Raw genomic sequence first — 20433 nt, 5'->3', positions numbered from 1 at the left:
TATTATATATACCTATTATAATTTATTAACTAGTACTAGTAAATTATATAATTAAATTATAATTATTTAGTTAGTTAGTTATATAAGCTTATAAAAGAATTCAAGAATTAAAATATTATATAAAACTAAATATAAAATTTAATTAAAGTTTTATATAGCTTTAGTTTAAGTTAAAAAGAAAAAGAAAAAAACAAATATATAAAAATAAATAAAATATAAAAATGAAATATAAAATAATATTTCAAGTAATTTTATATATAAAAGAAATATATTTCCTTATATTTATATTTTATATAATAATATACTTTTATAAATAAAATAATAATTACTAGAAACCGAAATAATAATAAAATAAAAAATTATAATTATATAAAATGGGCTAATTATTACTTAAAAGCCGTATATATATAGTTTATAAGATTTATTTAATTATAATATATATATAAATTACTAGTATATTAAATAATTATATTTACTTAAATTAAATTAAATTAAAATTAAACTAATTAAATTATACTTAATTTATAATAGATATATATAATAGTATATAAATAAGTATTAGATATTATAAATCTAGTTTCCTATTTTAAATAAAGCTTATAATTAAATTATATAAATTGCATTCCCTAATTAAATAAAGAACTTTATATATTTAGCTAAATACTAAAAAATATATAAAAAAATACTTTTAGTTTTAAAAGAAATATTAATTGGTTTTTTATTAGAATTTGCTCTTGGAATTAGTTATATTTATAAGTATTACTATATAGCTTACTTACCTTAACTTCTTATATATTATTTTATTATTATATACTTTATATAATTATAATTAAAAATAATTAATTAAATTTATTATATAATTATATATATAATTCTAGAGCTTTAAAAGCCGAGATAGGGCTAAAATAAGATCTGGATTAACTATATTTAATATTACTAAAGGCACTTTTTTACTAAACTAGGCCTAGTACTAATTAGTAAATAAAGTTAAAAATACTAGAATCTCTTTAATTTCTAGTAATTTCTTGCTATTAATAACAAAGTTATAAATAAGCCCTTATAATAATTAAGGAAAAAGAAATAAGAAAAAAATAAAATAAAAAGAGAAAAGAGAAAGAGATTTCTAAAAAAGAAAACTATAAAGATAAAGTTATAATATAATAGTAATAAAGAGCTTAAACTAAGCTAAAGGCTATTTATTAGGCTAAGAAAATACTAGCTATATACTAAATCACGTATAATAGTACTATATAACTAGTTTATTATTTTAGATTTAAACTAATTTTATACTTATATATATTTTATAAATATAGCTATTAGTTATTTAATAATCTTTAAAAATGCTTAAGAAAGTATATTTTTATATTTTTATATAATAATTCTAATTAATTATCCTTAATTATTTTTTGACACACTGTGGACCACAAGCCTCATTCTTTCCGATACTGGGAGACGACTTTGTTATATATCTAAAAGGTTTGCCCAATAGCAGTACAAGTTCCATGTACTATAGCTGTGCTCACCCTCGTAGCAGTAACCGTAACTATCGCTGTTGCCTTGCAAGTTGAAATAACAGAGGTTGAACTTGTGGTACTTTTCACGCTGGAACTCGAATTTGGCGAAGTTGAACTGCTCTTCGAGCTTGTTGTCGATGTTGTCCTCTTTGTGGAAGATGAGGAGGAGGAAGATGAGAGTTTGCTGGAAGTAGACGTAGTTGTCGATTTCAACGTAGAAGTTGATGATAGTTTAGTGGAGGTGGATGAGAGTTTGCTGGAAGTAGACGTAGTTGTTGATTTCAACGTAGAAGTTGATGATAGTTTAGAAGAGGTAGACGTCCGAGCAGCGCTCGAGCTAGACGTCGATTGTGCAGGAGGCGTGCATCCCCCGACTATTGACGGAACCGCATTCGGACCGGTGGTGATAGGGACAATATTTGTGCCGCAGTTCGCAGCTTGTGCGAGAAGAACGTTGGAGTTATCTTGATCATATACGACTACCCACTTTCAGCTTGATCACCAGAAATGGAAAGGGAAAATACTATAAGCAGACCGCATGAACGAATCACCCAAGAGGGAAAACTGGGTGCTAGGCACCGCAGCCAACCAACATTGTGCGCCGTCAAACCAAAAGAATTCGTAGTACGAGACGTGGATTGTCGTCCCTCCAAACCCGAAGTCGATCGTCCCTACCTGGTTCCTGAGAGAGCAGGGCACTGTGTATTGACTTCCACCTTGGTTTACAGCGGAAGGAAAGAAGGAGAGGAGACCGGCGAAGAGGGCAGATGGGAGGTAGCACCATGTGGATCCAGAATCGGGAAAGATGGGCTGGTTGATGGTTGGGGTCGTGACCGGGTTTGAGACGCTGGAGCCGGGGACAGTGACACCGAGGGATGTCATGTATATCCAGTATCTGACATCATTAGAATTGCTGAACGAGGATGTAGCAACACTCACCGGGGATAGAAATCTGGAGCTTGATAATAAGGGATAATTGGACGCTTCTCCAGAGCTCCCTTATACTTCATCGTATCGACACCGCCAAAGATAATTGTACCTAGAAAGATGAGCCCTGGTGCTTCGGACAGGCAATTCAAGAGATGTACCTTGAGCTACATCGATACTGGCAAGATTGAGACTGAAAGCCCGGCTACGTGTAACGCCTTGAGCAGCAAGTTGATCAATGATATTGGAGTAGTTCGTATCCACATTCTTGCCCCAACCGATTCCCATAATTCCTTCCATCTGACTCATACTAGTGGAGGCATCCCCAAACTGCTGTGCAACTATTTTCGCGCCTACAAGCATGTAAATGTAAGTATCGAATCAATACATATGGAAGAATTGGAATCCTACCTCCCATAGCGATGTTGTCTGTATAATAGACACCCGAGGCCGAACCAATGCCGTACTGAATCGAGAAGGCGGTGTTGAGGGATTGAGAAGTCGAAGAGCTGGCAGGATTATAGAAGCCATTTAAGTTGCAACCAGACGGGTCCCAGGCGTTGGAACAAGTAGGGTTCACCCATAACTCCGACGATCCAGTATCAAGCAGTACCTCTACACTCTGAGGGGGTGTTCCAATGCCGACTGCGAAATATCAGATTTGCTCGCGGAAAAGATTGTGGGAGTCTCACTCTGGATTGAATACCCGCTGATATCATTCCTCAGTCCATCGATTGACTGCCGCTTCTGCTTTGGCCTGTGGTGATGCCTTCTCGCAACAGGAACCTGCAAGACTCCTGACCCCCTTACTCTATTCGTGCTATGGCCGGTGATATTGACCACAGCACCCTCGGTGTGCGGGACCACAAAGGCCTCAGTAATCGCTGCGAATGATGCAACGGTAATTAAAAATTTCGACATGCGCGCGGGACTGGTTATCGACAGGTCAGAAACATCGAGGGCGGTCCCTTGCCTATTTAATGGGGATGTTTGATGAGTGTGAACACATCTCGAACTATTCCTTCTTTCCCCGCAAGCACAGAAGAGACAGGGAGATGACCAGCCGCATAGGCGTGAGAGAGGCCGTTTGCGATTGGGCAGGTTGAGACAAGGGAGTCGTGAGGCTCGCTTGAGGTGAAACATTGGGCTCTGGAATGTGGAATATTGGAAGGCCCGATGCCGCCAACGCATGTGCTACAAAGAAAGGGAAATAATATCCCTCAATTTTCTTGATTCAACAAGCACGTGTACAGTAGTGAAGATGCCAGAGGCGCGACTATTATCGAATACGGAAGACGCTAGCGAGGCATCGTCGGGATGTCATGATAGTGAGACACCATCCAGGCGCCTCGGCGATTGACGCAAGCCTAGAGTCGAGGTCGAGAGTTACTTGAACTCAACCTCCAGACAGACCAAAGAATCTGGGGAGAGCCAAATAATTGATGGCGAGGTCTGTGTGCGCTTGCGAAACGGCATCTCAATGCCCCTGAGAGCGTGAAGAGAGAAAGTTGCGCGGCAAAGGAGTCGCATTCCTGGAAACTCCTTTGAGCACTCCTGCCCTCCGAATTGAAAGACCCATTACAAATTTCAACCTCGACAAGTAAGCTATGTCGTTGAAGTCGCGCTGTTGTCATGTGTCGCCGTGTGTGGCGACAGAGATGAAGCTGGAGTATTTCCAGTTGTCGAAGATTGGGGACACACCTGAGAACCGAAGTCCGAAGCACGTGCGCGACCCCCTTATTTCCGTTCTTCCAGTTAAGGTTCCCCATCTTATATATTCATACTCAAGAAAACTATTATTAGTTAAATAGCCTAACTGTAGAGAGTTTTGTTAGACTGAATAGGGAAGCAGCCGCGTGGTTTGTCAACTACCTGGCCTTAAAGACTGATATCCGACTCGGAGATAGCAGTTCGTAAGTCGGATCCGGATCCGGATCCGGACAACTGGCGAAATATATATCAACAATCCTCTACAATTCCCCAAGAGAGTATAAATATATACAATTCAGCATTCTGCATCTTCAATTAGAAGTCTATCGGATCAACAAGTCGATCACTCAACCACTCAAATTAAATGCTCGAGTTTTCCGGATAATAAAATCTCTTTCATTCGAGAACTCGATCCTCGCTAACATAACGAGCCCCCTTTCGCCTCACGAAACAACCAGTCCTCAAAACACCGACAAGACCGAGCCATACCAAAGATGCATATCCTCCTCCTGGGCGCCACGGGGCGAACAGGGAATCTCATCCTTGCATCCGCCCTTTCGAAAAACCACGCAGTAACAGCACTCATCCGCGAACCTTCTTCGCTAACCTCTACACCCGGCTTGACGATAATCACCGGCTCACCGATAGCCGAGCAAGACGTCGAAACGGCTATCAAGGCAACCCCAAGGCTCCCAGACACAGTGGTCATTGCTCTAGCTTCAGTTCGTGAAACAGATTCACCCTTCAGTAAACCTACTTCGCCACCACGTCTCATGACAGAAAGCCATGAAAGGGTCTTGGAAGCGATGAAGAAGTTTGGGATCAAGCGTCTCATTACCATATCTGCGTTTGGAGTGGGAGATTCAAATCCGAACGTCTGTTGGCCAATGAGGATGATGCTCAACCATAGTCCAATGGCGTTTGCGTTCTCGGACCATAACGCTGTTGAAGCATTGGTGCGTAAGACGGCGGATGAGTGGGAGGAGATCCTTCAGGGAGAGCATTTGGAGTGGACGCTTGTCAGGCCGTGTATGTTAAACGATGGGGAGTTGAGGGAGGCTAAGATTCTTGGGGGGCAGGGGAAAGGTGCGGGGTTATTGGCGAGCATAAGTAGAGCAAGTGTTGCGAATTTCGTAGTGAGTAGGTGCTTGGAGGGGAGAGAGTTTCTGGGGGAGACGCCGGTGGTTTGTGTTTAAAACTGCGACGAGTGACAAGAAGGAAACAGAGAAGAGTACATAAAGCTCGGACAACTTCGACAGCATCGTCACCTGCTGTTATAGAGCCAGAAGTGCTCTTCATGCATATCCCCTTCCGCCATGGGGGTTTGAGAACCGTCATGTCGGTGTCTCTTTATTGACGTGGTGGCTTGAAGTGCTATATCCGATCGCTTTCCAAGCCGAATTTTGCCAGGAAACTGCGTTGTAATTGACTCAGATCTCTCCAGTCGGCGAGCGATACTTGTCGTGACACGCGGAAAATGCAATGAAGTCAGTTATAAGAGGTATGAAAGCAGGCTATTTGTTTAAGGCCTTCGTAACCAAAAGCTAGCTTGAGGATTTCAAGGGCCCTTATGAGATTGTCTTGGAGAGAGTCTCGACTTCTTGTAATCCAGTTTAGCTAAGGGTAGCCAACCTGCGAACAACTAATAGCAATAAATCAAACGTACTGTTTGCCCTAAATTATCAAGGAGCTCAAAACGCCTTAGGGCCGTTTGGAACAGATTCTACGTTTTTGTTGCTAGCAACTAACTCTAGCTTTTAATACTCAATAATTAAAGTCGATATTCGTATTAACTAAGAGCGTTTGGGGGATCTTATAACTGAGTATTCGATCTCGGGAGGGTTCGGAATAATCTACGGCTCTATTAGCCCTTGGGATCTGAGGTTGAACCACCAGAGTATGGGTGATTTGATTAGTGAAGTTGAGAGTTTTGAACTAGAAACGTGCCTTTAATCATCGCAGCAATATTAGCGGATTTCGTACTTCAGCCTTTGGCTCCTCTATACACAAAGGCTCATGTCATGGTAGCCCAACTAGCGGTGCTCGTGACTATGTATATTTGGTCCAGTGCAGTGCCACGATGTGGGCAGATACACCTAAAGCGTCAGACACCAATATTCACCATGTACAATGAGGCAACGAAACTTGCCTCGCGCGACACCCTCTTCTGTTATCCTCAACCCTCTTGTTCCATGACTGGCTTCATCGGCGAAAATAACGTTGGCAGGATACCGGGGCTATCTCTAATTGAGACCGACGTTCTACACACTCCTGAGCTACCTGCTCGAGAGGCAGGAGGAGGTCAATCTTTTGCGCCTATCCCCGCCAGCATATGAGCCCCGGTAACGTTTGTGCAACACGAAGGGTGACTTCATTGCAGGACCTCTCTATATGATTTACCCGAAAAGCAGTTCGCTCAACTGGGACATCAGATTGGAGTTAGTTCGACTTATAATCGGTCTTGTCACCTTTTCTTAACCATTGTTCATTAGTGAACGAGCCCGTGACTTTGCAGCCGAGGCAGAGGTCATTATGTCAGCAAAGTTGCTTCTAGCTCGTGCCGAAGCCATGGCCGAAAAGAAACCCGATTCTAAGAACATTTTCCCTTCGTACCTGAACGAATCAGGCCATGTTTGATATTGAGAGACCAAGGACTCGCAAATGCCGGTATTTGCTTCAGTTTTCAATAGTACCTTCTACACATTCAAATTATTATACAAGCATCACGTTTCTCGTTAGGTTTATTCCGTGATCGTTTTTTTCAATAAGAAATCTATGAAAACGTAGTTTACAAAATAATTAGTTTTACTTTAGGAGAAGAATAAGTATTAGACTTTAATACCTTATAACTATAAGAGAGTAATTAACTCTATTCCAACTATCTTCTCTCCGAAGATTACAACAAATGCTCCGCAAAATATACCACAAGTCTGTCGTTCTTCCCTATATAGTAGAGCCGCTACTAACAAGCTCTTTAGACCAACTTGAATTTCCAGATCATTACGTGCAGTGTTACTCCCCTTCTCTCGAGCTTTGCACTAGCCTTTCCTGAAGGTCCAAGAAAGCTGCTCCTCTCCGACTTTGCGAGCTATTCCCCGGCTACAGGCGCAACCCCCCCCGCCCCCGGTCAACGACTGCATGCAAATCTTGTACACTACTCAGGGTGGTGGAAGTTAGAAGTTGAATAATTTTAGCTACCGAACGCTCGTAACACATAGGACATGCGCATTTGGTGCAAAAAGCCAAGGGACCCACGTTCATATCGATAGCCAGGATAATATTACTCTCATGTGTACTTTGTTTTGGCGTACTAGTGGAATGGTCTCATTAGAGCTGAGGGGCATATGAGTTGTAATGGAGGGCGCTATACTTATGGGTCTCTATATGGATCGGTATAGGTGCGGCTTCGATAAAATCCAAATTTGAAACTCTTTATATTACTGAAAATTTCACATTTTCTCAGGTTGTCTTTCATCTCGTCTGGATGGTTCATATAGGCATGGAACGGGTGGTTGCGGTTATGTGGACGTCAATTAGGGGTTTTGAAATCGTCGGGCTTGGATATAGCATAGCTTTAAACTTATTCCTCGACTCTCTCTACGGAGATTCTTTCCTTCGCGGGGTTTGTTTTTCTTTCCAGTGTTTACAACTATTACTAATTGCTTATCCCATCAAGGAAAAGTGCCGAAGACACTAATAAATTACTCTTATAATAGGTCTGGTTTAAAAAAGACAAAATAAAAGAACTTCTACTATGAATTTATAATATTAATTAATATAAGTTATATTAATCCAGATTATTATACATTTTATAGTAATTAATTTCTTGTTCTCCGATTTTAAATATCTTTCATATTATGAGAGTTAGAAAGCACGTGTGACGGCTGGCATAACTATATAATCTGCCGCAAATATTACACGGGAGGAAACGCGCCTGAAACGGGCAAGTAAGCTAGAGGTTGGCAAAACACTACTAAAGAACGAAGCATTCCATTCTCCTTTACTCTCTAGCTTAGTATTTTTAATACTTGAGATTCTCTGAACTTTGAGCCCCGACTATTGCATTAATTCCGCTATTACAGCACCTAATTATTATAAGCTCACATAAAACCTTTCCCGTTTTATATAATTAAAATTACGCGTTATATAATATATAAAATCGCATATAATTAAAATTATAAGCTTTTATTACCTTACTTTCTTTAATAATAGCTCTTAAATTTTAAGCTTTTATTATATATAACAAGCTTATAAAAGCTTAAGAAGCCTTATTAGTCTTAAGTCTATTATATTATTTACTTAGATATGTGTTTTTTAAAATATTATTATATTTTAAATAATTAAAAAGTATAAAGTATAAATTATATATATACTTCGAAGTTCGATTATTAGTTAATTATGAATTGCATTAAAAATCGGGCTAATAGTTTTTATTTGCCTAGTTCTATTCTATAATTATATGCCTTAATATTAATTGATCGAGGTAGTAGTTAAAAAGTTGTTATGGGCGCAAAAAGGGCGCCGGCCGTTTTGTCGTTTTTGGATCGGAGCGACAGTAGTTCATAGCCCTGGACGCCTCCGTGGCGAATGACTACTTACTTCATCTACTTTGACTATGAAAACTTCGCGATGTTCCGGGTCAGGGAAGGATCTGGAGAGGACATCGTAGAAGTTCTCGGCGAGGAAGGAGTACGTAGTAATAACACCATTGCCCGGCGAAGGAGAGAGATTGTAGAGCCAATTCTACCGCCAAGAATCGTGCCAAGGGAGCAGGCCCCTGGTTTTCCGGTGGAGTTTCGGAGGAGCGTGGGGATCACCGCCAGCTTAGCGAGTAACCTCGGGTTTAGTATTGCTGGGTTGGCGAATTGTAATATAATGTAACCATCAATTCTTTTTCAGAAAACATGTTAGAATTAAGCTCAGGATTGGTTCGTGCCCCAGTCGAAGAAGCCGAAGTCCATATTCTCGAACCCGAGGTCTGGAATCTATCTCATATTAGCTTCTATCGTCGAAATCGGATCAAAGAAAATCAAGTTTACCATATCAACCCCTTCAAACCCCATCTCAAAATCAGATGGGAAAGGATCACCATCCCCGGTCCCTTTTCGTCCGGAATTACCTGCCCTCTCAAGCATTTCACTCTCCCTGCCACCACACACCCCCCGACCTCCACCTTCATTCAGCTCCGTCCTGAACTTGATAAGCACATCCGGCCTAACAATTCGACACGCATCCCTCACCCTCTCCGCGCCCCTCTTCATCAACTTCTTCCTCTCCTCAGCATCACCATCACACCTAACACTACAAAGCGCCACACAAAGCGGCAGAATGTCCTTCAAATCACAGCCAAACCCACCGATCCTGTCTAACAAGCTCTTGACCGTATTCTCTACTACCCTTGTAAAGGAAACTCGGCTCTGGACCCAGTCCACATCTATTTCTCCTTCCCTTTCTCCTTCCCTCTCATGTGCATACTCGGCTGAGGACGAGGATGAAGTAGAGGAGCGCGAGTTGTAGAGTTTGATTTCATAACATAAAATTAAAGCTGACTGGAGGACGCTGTTTCGATGAAGTATGTGGAAGAGGTTAAGATACTCCTTCCCTTTCACAGCACTCAGATCCGCGACCGCTGGATCCAGCGCATCGAGGTTGCCCAGTACCGCTAACCCGTTTTTCACGGCTCCTTTCCTTGCTTCTGGAAAGCGCTCTCCGATTTCAGACATCGAGATCGCACGGTATAGAGCGAGGAGTGGCCGACGGATAGATAATTCGAGTTGAATTGATGTGAAGAGGCGGTGGAGACGTTTGTTTGAGCTTGAACCGGAGCGGGTAGAGGAGCGGAACGGGGGAGGTAGCGATTGGAGGTGTTTTTCGAGTTCGGAAGCCAGACGGAGGAGGTGCGGGGCTGAGGTTGCGAGGTTGAGATTTGAACCGAGTAAATTCGTAATCTGTAACCGCAAAGCAAGACAAGCGGAGAGCGCTAGTTGAGGTAAGGCGTCTGTGTAGCTTGTAACTAATTTGCTTGCCGGATACTCAGTCATCTCAGGAGTCAAGTCTTGATCATCGACATTCAATAATTCTCTGGTGTTGAACATCTTTGAATTAACAGCAGACGGCATCCCTGCCGCTAGAGAGAACTGCAGATCGAGTTCAACGATCGTAAGCCATAGTTTCCTTCGGGCTTCTTTATCAAACTTAGAGAATTCCCAAGGCTCGGGATCTTGATGCAGGCCCATCACCATGGCGTTTCTGACCAAGATCCCAGATTCAACCCATAGTTCTGATGGGGTAGCAAGGTTTGCTTGCCGGGCTAGGAGGAGGAGAGTGCGTGTTTGCAGGGTGGGGAAGTTGACAAGTGCTTTGCCGTGCTGGCTGTCGAGCCAGGCTTCTACCATCTCGAGGTTCTTGGTGATCTGGTCGTCGGATATTCGTTCCGTTGCCGAGCCGCGTTCGTTTGGGTCGTTGAGCCGGGATGCTGTTGAGATTATGGCCAGGATTTGAGGGATGACCCGGTCGTGGATGTGTGGTGGCAGCGTCAAGGTTCCTGACTCGATTACTGCAGACGCTTGATCGCATTCTTTCATGAATGTCCCGATGTGAAGGACTCTCCATATTGTTTCCCAGTTCTGGATATACCTAGCTTGTAGGATCCCAAACAGGAAGCTAGAAGGCAAAGCCTTCATCATCTCTACCATAAGCTCGTCTCGATCCTGCGGAATGACGTGCCGAAGTTTGTTCTTAGGCTGGAACGCATTCTGATACGCAGCCAGCTCTTGAATCACACCACACATCTCAGGATCTTTGAAGCTTCTCAGGATGAAACATTTAGAGTTGTCAAACTATCCACCATTAGCAAAACCCTCAGACTAATAGGGAGACTCACGTGATCCAGCATAGCCATCCGGTCCCCAATCCCAACATACCTCGACCTCGACCCCTTAACATGCACCCTCCCCAACGCCCCCACACTCGCTACCTGTCCCAACCCCGTACTCGACACCGGAGTCGGCAGTTGATCTCCCCGTTCCTGCGCCGCTTCCGCCGAGACATCACTCATCCCATACACAAACATCCCCCTCCCAAACCCCATATTATTCTCTCTTGCCAGTGCAGGCATATTCGGACACCTGTCTGTCTCCCCGTTCGACATCCGAGCACGGTTCTCACTCTGCGGTGCCTGCTTCGTCTGACGCAGAACATCAACATCGCTCATCCCATAAGCTTGGCTCCCTCGTCTAGGTCCAATCGAATCGACCCTCGCTAGCTGCGGTACATTAGGATAGTACCCTCTATCGACATCACCCCCTTCTCTACTCCCATACCCTCCTCCACCGCTCGCGTACGGCCTACTAACTCTTTCATGGAACCCGAGATCTTCAACCCGCGCTCGCTTCGGAGCAGACCCAACATCAAGCCCCGCCGCATCTTTAAAATAGCAAATGCTCCCATCTCGCCCCCCCTTCTTACAATTACTACAAGGCAACTCTCGATCACACTTCAACTTCTTCCTCCTGCATTCCTCACACGACTTCGTCGGTCGTTGTCTCGACCTTTTGACGGCCGAGCTCTGGGTCCGACTTGCAGCCGGAGAATGCGAAACGGAATCTTGTTGGTGCTGATGCTGTTGCTGGGACGAGGTGGGCGAGATTCCCTGCGCGGAAGAGGAGGGCGTTAGTTGTTGGTGGTGGGTGCTGGGGTACGAGGAGCCGGACGACAGGTGCGTGAGGATATGTCCGGCTTCTGCGTCGGATGTGTGGTCCATTGCATCGGAGATGGAGTTGACGGTGTTTGTTTGATTGTAAGGTGTTTTTTGTGTGAGAGAGGATGGAGTTAAGGTCGAGAAATGATCGAGGAGCGATCGGATGAGAAGCTCGGTGATGAGGTTTAGTGACCGGATGATGTGGGGGGGGCCGTCGGAGATGTACTCAGGACCTCGGCTTTTAGCACGGAGAACGATGCAGGTTTCGGGTACCGTGTCCGGACGGTAAATGGATCGGTACCGTATTACAAAGCCACCATGAGCAGTGAGATGGAGGTGCCTTACTTCTGAGAGAGTGTCACACTTGACGCGATGCTTTTAGCGGTGTTGGGAAGAAAGTTTGCGAGATGCCGGAATAGAAGCCGGAGGTCAGCTTGGAAATCATCGGCTGAGTCAGATTGATATTAAACAGAGTTTGCACGTGACTTGATATGTTTTAAGTTTTTCCAGAAACAGAAGAGAGAGGGAATCATTTGATGGGAACAGCGTCGCGGAAGTCCTTTCGTCGTACTTATAAGCCGTTGCTCATTCTTGATGATCTTGCTTAACGCGAAAAGTGACTGTACGCAAAAGAGCAGCCCCTGAGTTTGGCGAACCCCCCCCGCCTCTCCTCTCTCCTCTCTCCTGAACCCAAAGACCGAGAAATCGCTCTATTCGCAGATGAGAATCCTGCGCCATAAAACTAGGCCTCCCCCCCCCAAATTCGATTTCATCCCATCCGACAGACCCCAAAATCGCATCACTTTAAACCCATCACTCCCACCGCCTCTGTCCCTACCCCTTGCCTTCTTCCATCTCCAACCAGCAAAGAATCAACCACTCCACAAACACAATCTCCGCAATCCCCAATTCCCTCCCAAACTCGCGCAGCATCTCCTCCAAGCCATACGTCGAACGCGGCACCTGCTTCTCCGGCCTCCGTCGCAGCGGTCCCCTGGTCGCTGCCGTCATCATCGGCCGCCGATTGTGAGCCGTGACGATCGACTCGAACTCGTGCGCGCCGCGGCCGGGGAAGGGCGTGCAAGGCATCGTCGCTAGCATCGTGGTGCTCGGTGCGTCGATTGGCGGCGAGGGCGTGAGTTGGGTGTGTCGCGTTAAATGATAGACCGACGGACTTGCCTTTGTGCCATTGCTCGCCGAGCGATGATGGGCGATGGTGGGAAAGGCCAGAAACCTTGATAGGAAAGTGAGCAGGTGCATTTTGAGCGCTGCTCGAAATGTTCCTTTTGGTAGTGGGAACGCCGTTCGAGCACGAAGGAGGGATCAGGGAGGACTTGAGACGCGGAAAATGAAGGTGGAAGCGAGATCGAAGGTATCTGAAATGACGAAATGAGGTTGCCGAAGGACATTGCGTAAACCTCTTTCATGCAGTGTAAAGGTGAATCCAATCACTTGATCTCACCAGACGACTGCCCGACAAACGAACCTCGTACAATGCAACAGAAACCAAGGAGAAGGTCATAATACACAACACAATATATTATATCTTCATTCCGTTTCCCACCCCAAAAATATCGCAATTCATTCCGCCAGCTTACCGCCCAAACTCCACGCCTGCTATCTCCCAAACCATCCGTCCATTCATAAATCATCTCATCGAATACTTTCAATCACATAACAACACAATCCCTCTCCCTCTGTTGGTCACTCCCACCAGTATTCCTCCTCCCAACTCCAGGCCCCGGCCCCGGCCCCGGAATCTGTTCAATCAGTGTTCCCCTCCTGCCTCCCGTCGCCACCCTGCCCACCGGACTTTGATATCCCACATTCGCCGCATTAGCACTATATGCACTCATCCTTCTCCCTCCCCCGCCGGGTCCTCCGAGTGGAGTAGAAGGATGGGCAGGATGATTACTAGGCGGCACATACGCCGCCTGGTTCGCAGCTTGCTCGTAAGAAGGTGGCGCGTCCGCTACTCCTGCCTCAGGATCCGCAATTACATGCGTCCCTGCATTACTCCTCCGTGGCGGTATCGCTGGGCGAGCTTCCTGCGGTGCATTGACATTGATATTGCTTGACGAGCCCCTTCCACGAGTGTTGGCAGGAGCCCCTCGATTCGCGGCAGGATTCCCGCGCGTTCGTCCACCGCCTCGCGATGAGACGGGCACGTTGTTGTTGGGTTCGCGGCCCTGCTGCTCGATATATTGTTGGCTCAGCTCCGTTTCTCGTCGTCGACGAGCGAGTTCGGCGTGATGCCGCTCTTCTTCTTCTTCTTGCAGCTGCAAAGCAAGGGCTAGATCGTGGTCTTCTTGCTCGGTATTCGGTGATTGCGGGGGCTGATTGTGAGAAGAGGAGCTGGGCGTTAATTGGTGGTTCTGGTTGGTGTTGGCGCGACGATTTTGGACAGTTGTCCAGCCGTCGGAATGCCCTGCAGCAGGTGTAGATGCTGATGGCGTTTGTAGTGCGCCGCCCACGAGACGAAAATCACCGGAGAAGAACTCAGCATTCTCACCTGTTACGTCGAGGAGGGATTCCCAGACTACTTCTTCGTGGCCTGCGTAGCCCATATCTGTGACCAATTGCAGGAGTTGAAGCGTATCCGGATGGCGGTATAAGGTGGAAAAATGGTCATTTCGGAATAAAATCGCTACTGCACCTGGTGCAAGAGAGGTGGTGATGGTCTGAAGTCCGTACGGGGTGAGTTGTGTTGCATTGGAAGAGAAGAATGCATTGATTGTTGCGATGTCTTCTAGTGTTGCCTGTTCCTCAAAGCTGAGACCTTCGCGCTGTAACTTGTCTTCGAGTCCTTCTCCGTGGAACATTAAATTTTGGGCATCCTCGTAGGTTTTCGCTGAACGGTCTAGCGCCGCGAATGCCTGCGTGCCGGCCTCGGGAAGCCAACCATGAATCAGAGGTATCGAGAATGTGCTGTAAAGCTTCATTTCTCGGGTATCTTCGAAAGTCCCTGGGATGGCTGCTTCCCGCTCTGAGGGGTGGACGTGTGACATTGAGTTCCGAGGATCGTTTCGTGCCTTCGTTGCTGGGGGTGGAACGAAAGAGGGATTGACGTTCATCCCGGTATGGAGCGTTATTAGGAACGAGTATAAATCGCTGACATCCGGTAATGCTTGCGCAGCATCTCCCCTTCGGCCGGACATGAGTTCGTCAAAGACAGCATCCAACAATAAGCCAAGACTGACTTGTTCACGTGATCGTAATGTATCAACCAAGGCTGTTTCGACGTCTGCGGGAGTCGATAGAGTAAGGGCGTTGACAAGAGCTAGTAACGGACAAGGACCATTGGCATTCTGTATCAGGATAGGAGATACCCTCGGGTTCTTTTTCGCGGTAACATCGTGCCAAGTAATCTTCTTGATCTCATACGTTTCTTTTCTTTGCTTTTTTGTTGTTGGACTCGTGACAGAGGATTCGCTGGCATTGGTGGTTACGATGGATGGTCTTGGGGGTTGTTGAGGAGGCTGTTCCTGGGACCTTCTGGGAGGCAAGGCTGGGGCGTCTTCTTCCGTAGGATATCGTTCAAGAACGGTCCCATCCCCTGATATAACACCGCTTTGCTGTCCGGTTGTCTCATGATCCACAATATTCCAACCCTCACCTTGCTCTACGGCCAAGAAGCTGTTCGTGGGAGGGTTTGATTCTCCTTGTCCCTGATGTTCGTCCCAAGCATGGGTATCTTCATTAATTTGTTGGACTTCCGGTACTGCCTCCGCCGACAGCTCGTGTACCACTGGTGAAGCTTCATCTTCATCCCACGCAGGACTTTCCGGTTCTTCCAAGTCAATCAAAGCTGGCTGTGAACTATCCATTGGAGGAGCCGCAGGAGCTTGACGTGTGGGTGGTGCACTGGACCATGCTGCGTTTCCGGAATCCTGACGGTGTATGGACAGAGGCTGTGATTTCTTCTCGGCCAGAGCAGGTTGCCAAGGGTTTGTGCTCGGTTCGGGGACGGATAGATTCGCAAATTGTTCGGTTGGAGGAGGGGTAGCTGCTTCGATCTTAGCAATGTATTCCTTCCCCGGAATTCCAGATTGCAGACCTTTGGGAATTGGTGGAGGAGCACCGCTTGGAGGCGGTTTCTCGCCCCAAGCATCAGCACTACTCTCCTTCATTCCACCGGAATTTTGTCTCAGTATGAACGGATTTGTCGACGTAGGTTGAGGAGTCAGCTTCTCCTGCGAGGCCTTCGGTGTATATCCCTTGGGAGGTCCAACTCTCAACAACTCTGGCAGCTCTTTTGGTGGCGGAGCTGCTTGCTCCTCATCGTCCCCGCTCCATGGATTGTCCTCTTCTTGTTCCGAATCTGGCGATCGAAGCTGACCATGTGCATCTTGCATTCGAAAAGGAGGGGGATTCTGTGTTGCTAGAGGCGTGGTGGGGTATGGGAGAGGGGCGGCAGGCGCAAGACTGGAGTCTGCGGGGAGGGGTTTCCGAGTGACCATGACGACACTTGGAACTGGAATTGAAGAGTGAATTGCTTCGAAAGGCAGACCTTGGCGTTGAGTTCGAAGTTTCTCGTCCTGCGGATCTCTAGATCGATTTTCGAGCGCTCCTGGTGGAACCGGCCTGCTCGTCTCGTCTCGCGGAGGTGGCTGGTGGGTATCAATAACGGGAGCCTGGGTATGAGGTCATTGCCAGACCCAATGGACACAATTCGCGTGGATGTTCTCCTTGTCGTGATATCGTTGTTGATGAGAAAGGAGAAGCGCTTCTGGGGACGAAAGGAAAAGAAGCCTGGTGGTCGCACGGCGCAGGGCAGGCAACTCCATTAAGGTTCCTCGACTCGTAACGATGAAGTGCTCGCTCGCTCCTCGGGTCTGGGTCTGGGGTCTGTCAACTTGATTGCTTCTCGCGCGCTACTGTGTCGTTTACGGGTCACCAGCCACACGACTCGAAATAGAAATAGAGCAGCAGTGTGGCAGCAGTGTGGCGGCAGAGTTGCGGCAGAGTTGCGCAGACTTGACGAAAGGAATGGAAGGATACGTTTCCGCCAATCGAGGGAATTGCAAGTGTTATTCTTTAAACACAAGAATTGTCCGCTCCTCCTCCTCAATGGCCAGCTTTGGCTGACTTGCCTGCTGCTGCATCGAGCTGTGCGCTGTGCTTCTTGTCTACGTCGCTTCTTACGCGTCGCCCTTCCTGGCTTGCCTCCAGCCATCCCGTTGCATGCATCCTGCTTGGCGTGATCGACCCTGGCAGCTACGGCGGCCTAGAGGGCGAGAAGGCGAGAAGGCTGAGAACTTTCTTGCCCATGTCGACGGAGGAAAAAAAAAAAGTTCGAGAGACAACAAGGCTGCGACACCGACACCATCAACATGCTGCCATAACATGCTGCCATAACATGCTGCCATATCACCCTGCGACTCAATTGACATGCAGTCCCGTCTGATGTAAATCCAGCACTGCGAGCTCGTCATTCAGGTTCTTTGGATATCGACAATGCTCTCACTCGTCGAGCCCAATGCCTGGGTGGTCTTGCGACTCCCATCAGACTCCCTCAAGGTCATGCAAATAGTGCCAAATACGTGAGTGTCTACCAGTACCAGAGTGAGCAGTTCATTGCCATCGCTACTTCCATAGCTTCCACTGACGTCTTTTAGAATTGTCACCCTCGGAAAATACGGCACATTCTCCTCCAACCTCATCGTCCATCGTCCTTACAACCTCACCTACGAATTGCTCGATCGCCAACCAGGACAAAAAGACTCGGATTTGCGGATTGTCCCTGCATCCGAACTACACGCAGATACCATCGCCGAAGAGCAAGCTGCAACTCCATCAAGTGGAGCAGATCAAATCACAATTGGTGGGGATGGCGTGGAATTCCAGCTGGTGGGAGAGAACGGAGAGGTCATCATGCGCTCAAATCGCGAGACAATCGATGATTCAGCACGACAAACCTTGACCATGGAAGAAATCGAAGAACTAAAACGAGAAGGCACAGGAGCAGGTAAAGACCTGATTGCAAAACTCGTGGCGAGTCACCTCGGCATCGAGCAGAAAACTGCATTCAGTCTGGCAAAGTACAAACTTCTGAAAACGAAGAAATATCTCCGAAGATTCACAATCCTACCACTGGATGTACCAATGTTAGCACGCTGGATGATGGAAGAGAAAGACGCTAGTAAGATTCTAGAAATGCGCGAAGAGATGGTCGGTTTAATAGGAAGCTGGGCCAACGCACACTTTTCCGAATCACGACCGCTCGACACCACTCCTTTTGGGGGCCGTTGGCTCGTCGTCGACGAAACAGGTGGTTTACTCGTCGCCGCTTTGGCGGAGAGAATGGGCATTTTATACCCTTCCTCCGAAGAACTCTCCTCGGAAAACGACCACCACGCCGAGATTCCCCTCGCAACATCAAACACCATAACTCTTCTCCACAACAACACACAACCAAACCTCAGCCTCTTAAAATACTTTTCCTACGACCCTACTTCAACATCCACCTCTCCCCACCACCCGCTATCAAAACACTTGCACCCCCTCTCCTGGCTCCAACTCCTCTCTCCCTCTTCGGATCCCACCTACTCAACCCCCGTTACACCCCTCTCACCAACCACCCTCTCAGCCTTCAAATCCGGAAAACGGGGAACATACTACCGCAAATTGCGCCGCCACAACCGCATCACCTCCATCGTATCATCCACCCTCTCCGGCGGCTTCTCCGGCCTCGCAGTGGCCTCACACATGGATCCCATCTCCGTCCTACGGCACACCATCCCCCTCCTCTCTGGCGGCGCCCCAATAGCAATCTACTCCCCGACAATCGAGCCTCTCGTCCTGCTCTCAGACGCCTACTCCACCTCCCGCCGAACAGCATTCATCCAATCGCCTCCCGCATCATTCACCTCCCTCCCCCTCTCTTCCCAAAACAGTTGGCCGGGAGACGAAGATTTTCCATTAAATCCGACGCTGGTGATCAACACGTCTGTGCAAAGCGCGAGGGTTAGAGAGTGGCAGGTTTTACCGGGACGCACGCATCCTGTTATGACGGGTAGGGGCGGCGCGGAGGGGTATCTGTTTACAGCCGTTAGGGTTATACCGGCAGAGGGGAGGGTGGAGGCTAGGGGGAAATTTGTCAGGAGGAAGGAGGGGAAGAGTGCTGAGACGCCAGGAAAGGAGAAAGAGAAGGCAGCTGAAGATGCGGAAGATGGAGAGGTAGAGGCGGGAAGTCCGCCGAAGAAGATCAAGTTGGAGCAGAGTATGGATGCGGCCGCTGAGAAGGGAGTCGAAGCTTCGAACGCAGCGGTCACGGAAGAAGAAAGGGTGCAAATGAGAGCCGCCCCAGAGAATGCTGAAAGTAGAGAGGTGGAGATGGCTGAGCCGTAGCTTTGCGTGCTGTGAAGAATCCAACCATGATGCATAAGCTGAATTTCGCTCCACGAGCCTGGAATCGAATTGTGTGTTTTGAGTTTGTGAAATCTATCCGCTTTTCTCTGCGCCAGATATAGAGCAGGTGAACACACACATGCTCCCGGCCAGCTTTAATCCCCTCGTCACGCCATATGCTCTTTCCTAACATTCTTCCATCTCCCATTGCCCCTCCAATCGCTCAGTCTTCTTTTCCATCCTCGCTTTGTTCCTATCCTCACAAGCTCTTCCCCATAAACTTCCTCTTCGCAAAGCTTAGCCACCATTTACTTGGCTTATCCGTGCCATCCTCGTATATCCTCGCTAGCAGCCTGCTCGCGAGCTCTTGGCGTACTTGTGCAAGGTACTGTCGCAGGATTTCGGCTTCTTGACGATTGGTGGGGGGGTTAAACATCTGCGGGCGTCAGTCTGCCCCCAACCAAAGAGATGAAGTGGGAAGGGAAGAAGTGAAGTAGGCAGAGAAAAGGGAGGAGGGGAAAGGGGGAAATACCTGGTTCAGAGGAAATCCCGGATCGCCTGGAATCGCGAAATTGTTGTCTAGCGCTATATTCTGGACTTCTTTCTGTGCCTCTCTGTTCCCATCGCCGTCAGCAAGTGCCCTGCAAACAAACACTCACCCATTCTCTCAATCCCATCCCATCAAGCCCCATCCCAAAAGAAAAATCAACACAGCGTACCTCCCACTCATACTAGGCCTAATCTTCCCCAGGCACTCGCTAACCCATAGTATCCCATAAATCATCAGCCGATCCGCCGGGCCCTGGATCTCAAAGTTGCGGAAAAATGTGTTCGCCCGGAACAGACTCAGCACCTCGTCCAGCGCATCGTAGCTCTCACTATCCGGCTCCGGACTGAGGTGCGCGGGTAAGGAGGCGTCGAGGGGTAAAGTGTAGGCGGGGCCACGGACGCGGGTTCGGAGGGGCAGGAGCGGGAAGTTGCCGATTACTTGCGAGGTGGTGGAGGAGGAGTCCTGGTTGAAGATGGAGTTGTATGCCTGTTGTGTCTTGTCAGATTGCTTGGAGGAGATGGGTGTTGGGGGAAGCATGGGTTGGTGAGAAAGGGAGAGGGGGAGGGGATGGGAAGGACGTACCGGCATGATTGCGATTTGGAGAGGTTGTTGTTTTCGTGGAGGGGAGGTGGAAGTTGGAGATGGTGGGGTCGTCGTCAGGAGCGGGCTCAGTGAAATGTGGC

At 47.3% G+C, this 20433-nt stretch overlaps 7 protein-coding genes across 7 annotated transcripts; 2 read left to right on the top strand and 5 right to left on the bottom strand.

Annotated features, from left to right (window-relative positions):
- Positions 1-1469: 1469 nt before the first annotated feature.
- K444DRAFT_536300 (acid protease) lies at positions 1470-3096 on the bottom strand (the record flags this gene model as incomplete). Its single annotated transcript, XM_024875364.1, has 5 exons — positions 1470-1993; positions 2039-2409; positions 2454-2553; positions 2603-2794; positions 2853-3096. Coding segments are annotated over 5 exons (1431 nt in total), but the record flags the coding sequence as incomplete, so codon positions are not given.
- A 1549-nt stretch (positions 3097-4645) lies between these two features.
- K444DRAFT_644983 (NAD(P)-binding protein) lies at positions 4646-5797 on the top strand (the record flags this gene model as incomplete). Its single annotated transcript, XM_024885033.1, has 2 exons — positions 4646-5291; positions 5769-5797. 2 exons carry the CDS (start codon positions 4646-4648, stop codon positions 5795-5797), a joined length of 675 nt encoding a protein of 224 aa, XP_024733044.1.
- A 3273-nt stretch (positions 5798-9070) lies between these two features.
- On the bottom strand, positions 9071-11913 carry K444DRAFT_632570 (uncharacterized protein; the record flags this gene model as incomplete). The annotated part of the gene is made up of 3 exons (XM_024883492.1): positions 9071-9136; positions 9191-10990; positions 11035-11913. 3 exons carry the CDS (start codon positions 11911-11913, stop codon positions 9071-9073), a joined length of 2745 nt encoding a protein of 914 aa, XP_024733043.1.
- A 495-nt stretch (positions 11914-12408) lies between these two features.
- K444DRAFT_615932 (uncharacterized protein) lies at positions 12409-13408 on the bottom strand. Its single transcript, XM_024880826.1, has one exon. The coding sequence runs from the start codon at positions 13108-13110 to the stop codon at positions 12685-12687; it is 426 nt and encodes a 141-aa protein (XP_024733042.1). The 5' UTR covers positions 13111-13408; the 3' UTR covers positions 12409-12684.
- Positions 13409-13520: 112 nt separating this feature from the next.
- Positions 13521-16205, bottom strand: K444DRAFT_535748 (uncharacterized protein; the record flags this gene model as incomplete). Its single annotated transcript, XM_024875318.1, has 2 exons — positions 13521-15856; positions 15908-16205. The coding sequence occupies 2 exons, from the start codon at positions 16203-16205 to the stop codon at positions 13521-13523; spliced, it is 2634 nt and encodes an 877-aa protein (XP_024733041.1).
- A 1102-nt stretch (positions 16206-17307) lies between these two features.
- Positions 17308-19200, top strand: K444DRAFT_632567 (uncharacterized protein; the record flags this gene model as incomplete). Its single annotated transcript, XM_024883491.1, has 2 exons — positions 17308-17393; positions 17469-19200. 2 exons carry the CDS (start codon positions 17308-17310, stop codon positions 19198-19200), a joined length of 1818 nt encoding a protein of 605 aa, XP_024733040.1.
- Positions 19201-19459: 259 nt separating this feature from the next.
- Positions 19460-20338, bottom strand: K444DRAFT_644980 (ARP2/3 complex, 21 kDa p21-Arc subunit; the record flags this gene model as incomplete). The annotated part of the gene is made up of 4 exons (XM_024885032.1): positions 19460-19636; positions 19733-19814; positions 19920-20236; positions 20333-20338. 4 exons carry the CDS (start codon positions 20336-20338, stop codon positions 19460-19462), a joined length of 582 nt encoding a protein of 193 aa, XP_024733039.1.
- Between the last annotated feature and the right edge of the window lie 95 nt (positions 20339-20433).

The sequence above is a fragment of the Hyaloscypha bicolor genome (genome assembly GCF_002865645.1).
Source record: "Hyaloscypha bicolor E unplaced genomic scaffold K444scaffold_118, whole genome shotgun sequence".
Lineage (NCBI taxonomy): Eukaryota > Fungi > Ascomycota > Leotiomycetes > Helotiales > Hyaloscyphaceae > Hyaloscypha > Hyaloscypha bicolor.
This window is presented reverse-complemented; position numbering and strand designations above follow the sequence as displayed.

Excerpts from the sequence above, each read along its gene's own strand:
- K444DRAFT_615932 (XM_024880826.1), bottom strand. The coding sequence starts at position 13,110 with ATGCACCTGCTCACTTTCCTATCAAGGTTTCTGGCCTTTCCCACCATC.